Here is a 12,853-nt window from a genome sequence, read left to right as displayed (position 1 = left end):
AAAAAAAAAAAAAATGTTGTCTCAAACAGAAAGTTCGACTTTTTTTATAGGTTGTGTAAATAAGGTTTTAGATGCATATGAGATGCTATACTTTCTCAAAATGAAAGACTTCTTGATTAGGAAATCTGGAAGCCTGCACTCTAATGTAACTTTCAGCTTTCTTTCCTCTACAAAATCAGATTTACTTGGTTTCCTCCTTGCCTAGTATTCTACACTCAGTACCTGTTTACTGAGCAGTTGGAGATAATAGACTAATAAAGTAAAAATTAATGAATCAAAATTTGTTCTCGTGTAGCTGACTTCACTCTAAAGGCTGGAAAGCAGTATGATTGAATGAGTTCAAAGCAGGATACATTTTAAAGGAAGAAAAATACTATCTTATGTATGCTGGCATGACTTACTGAAAAACAAGCTTTTCTTGGTTTTCTTTCTTTTCAGAGAGTTAAACCGTGCTAAATGTTCCTCATCATTGAAAAAATTGAAAAAGAAGTCAGAGGAATTGTCATGTTCCAAGGAGAATTGCCCATCTTTGGTTACAAAGATGAATTTTCATAAAACCAATCTGAAAGGTACCCCAAGTATCTGAATTTACTTATATTAAGTACTTTCCATACTTGTAGTCAGTATTTGGAAATCTCACACATTTGCCCTAATGAATGTTTAAACTTAAATATTGAACTAAGTCCAGGAAATACTTTAATGGATAATGTGATATTTTCTTGAACTCTTATGTCTACAAAAGAAGTGGTCATTTAGTAGCTGATGTAATAGAACATTACTCCCTTTCTCAGCCTGCCTTTCCAGCTGCTAAGTGTTGCGCCCTGAGCTCATCCCAGACTTGCCCTCCTTACTTTGCAGTTCCACATCAACCTGTACTGCTTAGAATCAGTGTCTCCTGATTTGAAAGTATAATTCATTCTTCATCTCTTTTCAGTCATAGACATTTTGTGAACAAAGAATGAGGAGTAGGCTATGTTACGTAGCTGTGTTAGGCATATGGGCTCCTTTCTTCTAGGCACTGAGCCCAGACAGAAATGTGTTTGGCTTTTGGTTCTAACTGTACAGCAGCCTAAGTACCTAATGGATTGTATTACAGGAGTAGTGCTGTAATAATTTTCTCTCGCACCCCTTTTACTTAGATTTCTTATAACCTGAAAATGTTATCTACAAGGAAGCTCTACTTGGATAAACTAAATTGCTAGGTTTATAAGTTATTCTGTTTATAGACTATATCATATGTATTAACTCATGCTATGGATTAGCTAATGAAAACAGTGACAGCAAAGCTTTTATAATTGTTCCATGAGATAGACATTTATATTAGGAGCCCATGAAGCTCAAAAAATGAAGACTATTAGATAAAAATTCAGATATTCACTTCAAAGATCAGTATCTCTTTTCTTCGTTTTATTGTTCAGAAGTAAAATGAATATGAATGACTTTAGGCTGAATAGCAGGAGTTGGGAAAGAAAGAAAATTGAGAAATGGAGAAAAACTTTGCATGTAGAATAAATGTTTAATAGAAGTTGCAGAGATAATCTGTAAAATTGAGTAGTATAAAAATGTGCTACCCAGTATTTTGTATAACAGGAACAAATAATGCCCATGATGCATTTTGTTTCCTATGTAGTCACTGGTAAGTATTTAGCCATTTTCCTTAATGTCAAATTATGACTTATATTTTATTAATCTTAGTTCAAGGAGTAGTTGGGAATTTTGACCAGCAGCAATTTATTGCAGTCCTCCATCAAAAACTGTGCCATTCTATGTGCTGCTGTTGTTCAGCTTTAAATGGTACTTAGGGACTCTTTTCATTGTGTGTGTGTGTGTGTGTGTGTGTGTGTGTGTGTGTGTGTGTGTGTGTGTGTGTGGTATTTATATTAAGATTCTTACATTTCTCCCTCCATGCGGCTGTAGCCAAGCCAGACAGCCTATTGAGAAGCAGCAAGCCATCTGTTAATGGATTTGAAGTTCTGAATTGTACTTGAGTATGTAGAGGCACTCGTGCTTAGCTAGGAACATTCATTTGAATTAAGCTATAAATGCTGTATAAGAAAGAGCTATATACATTTTAGCGTAGATTCATGAATAAATTTAAGAGAGGGCAGTTGCACTTTAAAACTTTTATTGCTACAAACCAAGTATTTTTGGTGTTCTCTGATCATCTGGGGTTTTCTAGCAGGATTGAAGCTTTAAACCCTGACCTGGGGGAGACAGTGCCGGTGTTAAAGCTTTCCTAGGAGAATTCATTGCTGCATCGCTGACAGAACAGAAGCTCTGGGTTGCTGGGCTTCTTCCCACCCCACCTCGCTTTTTCTTTTTCTTGTTTTTAATTCAAGAGATGTTTAAACCAGTCTGGCATGGGTCCAGACCTTCTAGTTCATGGCCTTTGTTATTTTCTTTATTTGATATCTTGTCTTCTCTGGAATAATCTATTAATTTTTTATGTCAGGAGAAACAGCTCTGCATAGAGTTTGCATAAAAAACCAAGTGGAGAAATTGATTATTCTTCTCTCTTTGCCAGGAATAGACATCAATGTTAAAGGTAAGTTCTCTAAGTCTTTGTGCTCTCATTCAGCATCTTACCATTTGTTATACAAAATAGTTTTATCATATTAAGAAAAATAATTTAGCTAAATTTACCAAAAATATTTTTAAAATAGTTAGTAGCCAAACTGAAATAATTCATTATGTGATAATTTAGAGCTAATAATATAAAATAATTTAGAAGCAATTTTCTGGTCATATTCCAACATTAATGTTTCAAATTTCTTTTTATTTATTTTCATTTTTAAGTAGAAACATGATTACACTGAGCTCATTTTCACCAATGCTGTTTTAATAGAGGGGACTTGTGGAATATCAATACTTTGCAACCAACAGTACTTCTGCTGTTTTAAAACTTGCCTTAATTTCTAATTTAGACAATGCTGGCTGGACGCCTTTGCATGAAGCCTGCAACTATGGCAACACGGAGTGTGTCCAGGAAATTTTGCAACGTTGTCCAGAGGTAGATCTGCTCACTCAAGTGGACGGGGTGACTCCTTTGCATGATGCACTGTCAAATGGACATGTAGAAATTGGCAAGCTGCTTCTACAGCATGGGGGTGAGTGTGTTTCTATTAAATGGATTTTGGTAAATTATCTAGGTTTTTGATGAATTCCTCGGAGGCAGATAACATTTTATATTTAAAAGTCTGTAAGAAAAGGTGCTTTTATTTTATATAAAATATAATGAAAAAGTAAAGGCAAAAAGTCTCCTAAATTAGTTGTTGGAAGAACCATTTTATAATATATATACTGTTAAAACCTATTAACATTTATGTATGAAAGTATATTTTTGCAGTTGAAGATGTTGGATTTAAATATTCCTTTAACTTAATGTATATGGTATCTTTGTGAAGTGATAATTTCTGAAAGCGTGTTAATAAGTGGATTCAGTGCTTCTTGTGACTACTTTGGTTTTCCATTTTTTATTACATATGTATGTGGTGTATATATATATAACTAGCTAAGCTAATATTATCTTTATATGACATTCCTTTATAGAGTATGGGAAAAGATAGCCTAAGATATTTTCATTTATATTTACCGTCAACAAAGTTGAAGCTGGATTTTCAGGTCGTGTTAAATATAGTACAAGGCTTTTATGAAGAGGATAACTTAAGCTCCATACCTTCTACTGCTTTTTCTGATTCATTTTTCTCTTCAGCAACTCCCCTTTTAGTAACATTTCTGTATCTGAACTATTACAAAATTTTGCTTCAAAATATTCAAAAATTTGTTTTTTAAAAAAGAAACCCTGATAAAGCTTGTAATATGAAAAACATAAACATTTGTGTGAATCTATTGGTTTTGTGTTAATTTTAACCTAGAAATTGATGTGTTTTATACTGTAAATAACGCATTTCATTCTGCATCAAAACAAAAGGCATATTCTCGATGTGTCCTTTTTTCCTATGAGTATCTAAGAAAGCATAGATATATTGCGTGATGGCTTGAGAGACTTGGTTATTTATAGTCTTCTCCTGCCCCCTAAAGGCCTACGTGTGTCTGTTTTACAAACACTGTTTCATAATTGATGTATTTTTAGTTCTTCTATCTTCTCTTTTAAATACTACTAGTTTTATAAACCCAGTTTTTTTTCTATTAAGTATTCTGTTTTCTTGTACTCAAAGATTTAATCTGACATGCAAGCCAATATTCATTTCTGTATCAAATAATGCAAATGATATAAGAAGTATTCTTTAATGTATTCCAGCTGATTAGCATAGTGTAATATTAGATCAGCTGTGCTAATTTACCTAACAGAGCCGTATGTGGGTTAGTCTCTGATCTAGGAGAGAAAACTCACTTGTACTTAGGTTTGTTAAGGTGCATTGGCTAAATTACATCTGTGTTGTTTTTGTTGTTGTTTTTATTAGGTTGTTTATTTGTTGACTTAAATAGATTCTGGGATTGAATCTTTATATGGTTTGACATTATCACTATGGCAGCTTTATAATCTCTTCATTTCAAGACTTTCAGTCTTGCTAGCACTAATTTCAGGAGTATATATTGCTAAAACTTTGTTTACTTGAGGTACTTGTAATGTTTTCCAAACAGAAATAAAGTTAAAATATTTTTCTTTTGCTTTAAGATGTTAACAGAATAATAGATAATACAACTTTCATTTGGAATTCTTTTTTCCCCACAAATACATATGTAGCCTTTATATGTGTGGTTATAGTCATCATTGAGAGTTTTAGCACTTAGTAATCTATTCTTTCTGATGGTACAACATGTTGTAATGTATCCTACTATATTTTCATATTGCTGCTTACATTTTTATGAGTGGCTGCATAAAGGATTACATGCTGTGATTGACGAGAGTAAAGAGCATTTATATACCTGGTTATGGACCCTTCCTTTTCACTTCTTGTTTCATCCTCTAATACTGAAGAGGATGAACTTGAGTCCTGAGCATTTCAGTACTTTGCAAGTACTAACTCTGACTATAGGCAGGCTTTTTCAGTTTTGGTTTAGTTTTGGTTTTGGTTTGATAGATCAAGTATTGAGTTTGCCTTAGAAAATTAACTTTGAAGTTTTTATGACTCCCTTGCCTTTGTGAACAGTAAACATTAGAAGTATAAAATACAAATTGTACTGTATCTGTGAAGGGTCTTTATAATTTTCACATTGCCAGGTGGTTAGTAAGTAATGGAAAAGAAACTTTTTTTTTTCTAAGCTTCTGATTAATGTGTTTTATTAATTTCTTCTGAGAGTACTGAATTTCTTGTTCTTAATTGGCAGCAGGGAAGGTTTTTAAAGCTGTTTTCACTTATCATATAGACTGTGTTTTAGCAGAATTCATTAGTCAGTTGACTAGAATTTTCAGTTTGTAAACACACCTTTATTGGTCTGTATGGGCAATTACAATATGTATAGGCAGCTAATCAGTAGCAAATATGATGATAAACAGAATCCTGGAAGGCTTTTATTATACTGGGGTGGGGGAAGAAAATAGCAGTTAACCTCTCTCAATAAAAGTGTTTTACTATTAACATTTTACATTTCCTTTTTCACAGGCCCAGAACTTTTACAGCAGAGGAACTCTAAGGGGGAGTTGCCCTTGGATTATGTGCTGTCCCCTAAGGACAAGGAAGAACTATTTGCCATTACAAATATAGACGATACAGTGGACAACTTTCATGCTAAGACACAGAAACATTTTTACCACCAACAGCTTGAATTTGGTTCATTTTTACTTAGTAGGATGTTGATTAATTTTTGTTCAATATTTGATTTGTCCTCAGAATTTATCCTAGCTTTCAAAGGGTTAGGTCATCTAAATGAGTTGCTTATGGCATGCAATAGTGATACAGAACCCAGCAATGCACATACTGACTGGTTACTGGATGTTTATGCTAGGAATATAAAGACATTAAAGAAGCTCCCAAGTGTTCTTAAAGAACTGCCTGAGAATCTAAATGTATGTCCTGGAGTGCATACTGAGGCCTTATTGGTGACACTGAAAATGATGTGTCAGTCAATCACGGAGGTGTCATGATGCCAGAAAGTATGAGTCAGATTTCTGAACATGCAACATGCTTTGTCACTTAGTATAGCTTATGGAAAAATATTAATTTCAGTTATTCACTGAAAGCAAATTTTCATAGCACTTAAAAAACATCTTCAGATCTAAAATATGGGCTCAGGATTTAACTCAGAAAGATACAATAATAAAATGAAGTTTTGTTCAATATAAAATGCTTTCACTAATTTTTAAAAAACAAATTTGTTCTTCAAATATTTATTTATATTATATATAGAGAAAATTAATTTAAATTTTTTTGTAGTCAAAATGTCCTTTCCTCTGAGTGCTATAGGTCTGAAAATCATGGCAAGGATATTCATTCAAATGTGCAACTATATACATGTAAAAGTTGTTTGTTCTTTATATTTAAGATGCTATTGCTTTTTTGAGTTTCCAAAATAAACCTTTCTAGGACTTTAAATTATGTTTTATAGTCTTTAGTTGTTTTTTTTTTTTTGAAAAAAGCACACACCCACACACACCCTTTCTCTGATAAAAACAAATCATATTATAATTTGTTCACTTTGAGTATATATAGTTAAATGCCTATTATGTACACTGAAAAATTTTTTATTTGGGTATTTTATTTGTTTACATTTCAAATGTTATGCCCTTTCCTGGTTTCCCCTCTGCAAACCCTCTATCCCATCCCCCCTTACCCTGCTTCTATGAGGGTGCTCCCCCACCCACCCACTCTAGCCATAGCATTCCTCTACATTAGGGCATCGGCCTCTCCTCCCCATTGATACCAGATAAGGTCCTTCCCCTAATTCCTCCATTGGGGTCCCTGTGCTCAGTCTGATGGTTGACTGCAAGCATCCACATCTGTATTGGTCAGGACCTGGCAGAGCCTCGCAGGAGACAGCTGTATCGGGGTCCTGTCAGCAAGCACTTCTTGGCATCAGCTATAGTGTCCCAGTTTGGTGTCTTCATGTGGGATGGATCCCAAGGTGGGGCAGTCTCTAGGTGGCCTTTTCTTCAGTCTCTGCTCCACTCTTTGTCCCTGTATTTCCTTTAAACAGGAGCAATTCTGGGTTAAAATTTTGGAGATGGATGTGTGGCCCCATCCCTCAAACTGGAGGCCATGCCTAATCTCTGGATATGGTCTCAACAGGTTCTCTTCCCACCGCCCTTTGTGGTATATTTCAGCTAATATCATCCCTGTAGGGTCCTGGGAGGTTCTTGCTTTCCTGGCATCTGGGACTTTCTGGTTGCTACCCCCAATTCCCCATCCCCCATTGCTACATACCTCTTTTTAATTTTCTGACCCTCTGTTCCATCTCCTCCATCCCCTCCCATACTTGAATCTGCCCCGCTGCCACTTTTCCCCTCTCCCTTCTTCTTTCCAGGTCCCTCCTGCCCTCTACTTACCTTTATTATATTGTTCCCCCCTCTAAGTGGGACTGATCCATCCACTCTTTGTTCTTCCTTCCTCTTGAGCTTCATGTGGTCTGTGAGTTGTATCATGGGTATTCCATGCTCTTTGCCTAATACCCACTTATCCATGAGTACATACCATGTGTGGTCTTTTGTGACTTGAGTTACCTCACTCAGGATGGTATTTTCTAGATCCATCCATTTGTCTGAAAATCATGAAGTCATTGTTTTTAATAGCTGAGTAGTACTCCATTGTGTAATTACCACAGTTTCTGTATCCATTCCTCTATTGAGGGACATCTGGGTTGTTTCCAGCTTCTTTATAAATATGGTTGCTGTGAATATAGTGGCGCATGTGTCCTTTTTAAATGCTAAATGAACTATACAGTTTATCAGTTCGGGTCTGTTATGTGTTGTATTTTAGCAGAGCATGAATGAAGCAGGTTTCTGGTCCCTTAATCAATCTATCAGTGAAGACATTTTGCCACATACTAAGTTTTACTATTATAATTTAAATTTACAAGTAAGTTGGCAGTAGAATAATACGTCTGAGGCATTTGAAATTTTAAAGTTCAAATGTGCAGTATGAATTTTCAGAGTAGTAGTTTGGGTTTTTTAATATAAACCAATTTTGATACAGTAGCTAATTTTTTATATAAATTCATAGTTTATAACTTAAAAGACAGAATGTGAATATTAACCAGTTACAATATTGTAGTTCCTTTACTATGTAGTAATTTATATTCTTCTACACATGGGGAAAAATTACAACTTTTATTTAGATGTTATATAATATAATTACTGATCCAACAGCAATCAATCTGTTATAGAGGCATACTTCCACTTTGTTTCACAAATGGATCTTTCGACAAGGTAGAGATGTTCAGTATCTTGTTACTGGATTTATTGTAATCCAAATAGAATATTACTTACTGCCTTAATTTCTCCACTCCAATAAAAATTGATATTCTTCTATAAAATTTTACATATACTTTAAGAAATAGCATAGAAACTTGTTTTTGTTATGTACTTAAGCTGCCAAAGTATCAGGAAACATGACTTGTCACTGGGAAGGCTGAGTTGGGGAAATGACTGAGTTTGTAGCCAGACTACATGATGACCCTGACAAGAGAAAGAAAAAAGACATGGAAGAGGAAAAGTGGAAGGAGGGGTTTGAGCAAAGAAAGCAACAAGGAATAGCCATTTGATCTCACATATGTAGGCACACGCTATCCTTTTGTTGTCTTACTGCTCTAGCTAGATCTTGGAGTACTGCATTGAATAGATATGGGGAGAGTGGGCATGCTTGTCTTGACCCTGATCTTAGGGGGATTGCTTCAAGTATCTCTTCATTTAATTTGATACTGGCTGTTGGTTTGCTGTATATTGCTTTTATTATGTTTAGGTATGGGCCTTGAATTCTGGATCTCTGAAATACTTTTAAAATGAAGTTGTATTTTGTCAAGTGCTTTTTCAGCATCTAGTGAGATGATCATGTGATAGATTTTTTTCAAATTTGCAGCTGCAAACAGTGCTGAGTTATGCCCTTCTTCCTCCTGACCTTCCAGAGTAGATACCACAGCTCCATGGGATTGTTGAAGAGAAAAAGAACACCGGAGCCCATGCATAGTATCAATAAAGATCAGAGAGAACTTACTGAGTTGTTAGGATTTGGCTTTCCTCAATGCAGTTTATTGCAGTTGTTAGAAGAAACCTTAGTGAAGTTTCTGTGTTCTTAATTTTAGTTCAGAATTTATACAGAATAAAGTATTCTGTGTATATATTTTCTGTAGTTTACTACAAATGACCAGACAAAATTAGTTCTTCTAATGTAAAACAATGGCACATACTGTTTTGAATACAACATTTTTTGAAAAACTAACAAGTAGTGTACTTGCCAAGAGCTATCTACAACAAATGATAAAAAGCTTGCCATATGAGAAGGTAAATTAGAATTAAACACATTCTGATGTGTTTTCTTAGATGCTGTGGGAAGAAAATTAGTTTTGTATGTTTCTGGAATTTTTAATAATTGTACCTTACTTTTTAAATTGAAATACTGAGTTTGATAGTATAATCATTCGATAAGTATTACTGTGGCAATTTATTTTAGAATAAATAGGCAGTACATGGGCTTTTGAAGTTTTGGTGCTCATTCTTAGACAAATATAAATACATTAATGCTAGAATACTTCCATAAATACTAGAAAATATGCGTGCTTTGCTTGATGGGGTCATAGGAAAATGAATACCTTTATGTGACAATAAATTACTGATGGGTCATAGAGTCTTGTGCCAGTGGTGAACTAGGTAAGAGCTGTCAGTGATGCTCCTTGGAAGGAAGGAGTGTTCGTAAGTAACATAAGGAGCTTACTGCCTCCAACATTTATTAGGCAGCTTCCTCACCAATTGTGTCTCAGACTGAGATGGACCCTAAAAAAACTCAGAATGATAATTGTTTTTCTATCAAATGTGGATTGAGTCAGTTACAGCCTTATTGGGAAGTGCTAGTTTGTGTGAGAACTAGACATGAAATGGTTGATTGTTACATGTAATCAGATTATGTTATCAGAAAATCCAACCTGTACGTTAAAATGAATTGCAGAAGAGAGATATATTTTGTTACTTCTCTGATAGAGTTAGGAATTATCAGGTGCTAAATTACTTAGAAAAAGTTAAGTTGGTTCTGTCAGTACAGCGGATATACTACTGAAGGAAGACTTTTAGAGGAATGTTTCATAAGACGTTTTAATATCAATAATCATTAAAAATTACTCTTATAGTAAATTCTGATCTTACAGAACACATAGAGTTATGCGTTTAACTCCTGATTCTAGTTTGAGAATACAACCAATATAAATATATTACTTTTGCTTATTAGGATGTGATGTTATATAAATTGTTAGGGAAAAATGGTGAAATTGTTTGATTAAGAGCTTAGAGATTTACAAATATAAGTGATTAACTTTCTTCAGATTATTGTCTGTTTGGAAGGTTTTTATGTTATAAGCTTGTGTATGATTGTATATATTTGAAATCATTGTAGGTTCTTTTAGAGCAGTTATATATAATTTTGATTACAAATGAATTTACATCAGTTTGTTTTTAAAGGCTTGAACTGAGTGCAACCCTTAGTCCTATATATGAATGATTTTTTAATGATAGTTTTGCTGTTGAAGATATAACTATATTTATATCTCTTTGAGATAAATACAGTGAACTCTTTCAGGGTTTTGAAAGTGTTGGCTTATTAATAAAAAGCAAAGTATTATCAGAGTGACTAGTGATCATTTATTCAGTAACCATAATAAAAGGTGTATGTTATTTATATATAACATGGAACATTGGAATATATTGCCCTTAACAAGTGTAGCCTCAAGGAGGGACCATTTTTAAGCATCTGTACTTACTCCAATTATAATTGAAGTATTTTCTCCTTTGAAATATTTTTTCCTTGAAAAATCTGACCACTTTTCTCCAAAATTATCAGATTGCAAGTGAACATGGTAAGTAGTGATTATTGATAGGAAATGGATTAGTACTTTGAACTCTAAGATTTAATTCTCTCAAAAGTAGAAATTCAAAATATATTTAGCACTTTCTGACCAGCTTTGAATTTTCATCAATTATCCTATCATTTCTTCTTGGTAGACAAACTCAAGTGGCCAATGTTTGTCCATTCTTTTGTTCCTAATCATTTTGAGGGGAAAATCATCAATCTTATTAAAGTGGTGAAAGAGCTTAGTTTTCTCTCAAGTAACTTCACACGTCAATATCAGGTCAGGGGTGGTTTAAGTCTGGATGCATGGTGAATTTAGTTTTCTTGGAGGGTATATCTATGTTGGGTATCTGGCTTTCCCTTAAAAATGAACTTTTCTGGTTTGCATTGTTTATCTTTTATGACAGTCATGAAACTGCTGATTATAGAATTTGGTAAAATTCAGATGTAAACTTCACTTAAAAAATTGGAAAATTTAGCCAGGAGTGGTGGCACATGCCTTTAATCCCAGCACTCCAGAGGCAGAGTCAGGTGGATTTCAGAGTTCGAGGCCAGCCTGGTCTACAGAGTGAGTTCCAGGACAGCCTGGGCTATACAGAGAAACCCTGTCTCGAAACCCACCCACCCCCCAAAAAATGGAAAATTTAAAACTGAAATTGAATTTCCTGGCTAAAGGGATGAAGAAAGGAAAACTTTCTAAATGTTGTTGAATATACTGATTGAAGTTACTCAAAGAAAACAGAAAGTGTGTAGACAGGTCTTTTATCATGGAGAAGCTATGTCCTTGGCATTTTTTGAGCAGTTTTAATAAGCTAAACTAAGGGAGGGTGTAAAAGTAACTTCTGTTTACCAGATGTAATTTTCATCCAGGAGGCTTAATGCTAAATAAGCTCGCCCTTTATAGTGTATTCTGAACTCTGGCTGGTTAGTTCCACTCAGCCATTCTGGCTCAATGTCTTCTCCATGCTGACTGATTCAATCTGGTGTCTCTCAGTTTCGCACTGAATTGTACTATTTGACCTCAGACTAAATCTGACAATTTGTTGTAATCGTCTAGCTCCTTCTGATTGTCTGGCTTGTTCATTCTTCACCTGAAACCTGTCTCTAAAACTGTCCCAGTAAGATTGCCTCTGCCTCCACGAACTGAACTGCTACCAATTCAACTGGCAGGAACTCACTCCTCCACTGCTTCTCAGCTAACTTCTGAGTACTGGGGCTAAGGGAGTATACCAACACACCAGGACCCAAGCTTTTCTGTTTCTGTATCCTGCTCTGTACCAGGCTGGCCTTGATCTCAGATCTGCTTGCTTCTGTCTCCTAAGAATAAAGAAAGGCCTGTCTGTAGTCCAGTCAGAGTAGTCATGTTGATGTATTAAAATTCTTCTTCAAGAGGGTCTAGATGATGTTTTTGTAGAGTGTTCTTATCGTTGAAATTCAATAAAAATAAGTGAAGAATAAAAATGCCAGTTAAAAAATGATAGTATTAAAAGCAGTCTATTCTATACACGAGCTGGACGTACAGCTCCCAGCACATAATGTAATAGATTTGCAGCTTGGCCTTCATGTGGATCCTGAAAAACTGGAGTAGGGGCTATACTAAAAGCTGCGGTGAACCGTGGTGGCGCACGCCTTTAATCCCAGCACTCGGGAGGCAGAGGCAGGCAGATTTCTGAGTTCGAGGCCAGCCTGGTCTACAAAGTGAGTTCCAGGACAGCCAGGGCTGTACAGAGAAACCCTGTCTCGAAAAACAACAACAAAAAAGCTGTGGCCTGTACGTGGGATATGTTCTTCCAGCTGGGCTGCCTTGTCTGGCCAGTGGGAGAGGATGCACCTACTCTCAGAGGATTCAAGTGCCAGAATGGGGGCATATCCAGGGGTGCTCCCACTCTCTCAGAGGAGAA

General features: G+C 35.2%; 1 protein-coding gene across 2 annotated transcripts in view; it reads left to right on the top strand.

Moving 5' to 3' along the window:
- Positions 1-6,500, top strand: part of Slf1 (SMC5-SMC6 complex localization factor 1) — a 77,068-nt gene extending 70,568 nt beyond the window's left edge. Inside the window, exons 18-21 of one of the 2 annotated variants that reach the window (XM_021208334.2) lie at positions 439-569; positions 2,453-2,545; positions 2,925-3,107; positions 5,568-6,500. In XM_021208334.2, the coding sequence (XP_021063993.1) occupies positions 439-569; positions 2,453-2,545; positions 2,925-3,107; positions 5,568-6,049 (889 nt within the window). In that variant the 3' untranslated portion in view covers positions 6,050-6,500. The remainder of the gene's footprint in view (positions 1-438; positions 570-2,452; positions 2,546-2,924; positions 3,108-5,567) is intronic. The other variant, XM_029543906.1, reaches the window with a different exon arrangement.
- Positions 6,501-12,853: the final 6,353 nt, after the last annotated feature.

The sequence above is a fragment of the Mus pahari genome, chromosome 11 (genome assembly GCF_900095145.1).
Source record: "Mus pahari chromosome 11, PAHARI_EIJ_v1.1, whole genome shotgun sequence".
Lineage (NCBI taxonomy): Eukaryota > Metazoa > Chordata > Mammalia > Rodentia > Muridae > Mus > Mus pahari.
Note: the sequence above shows the minus strand (reverse complement) of the source record. Positions and strands in the feature narration are given on the sequence as shown.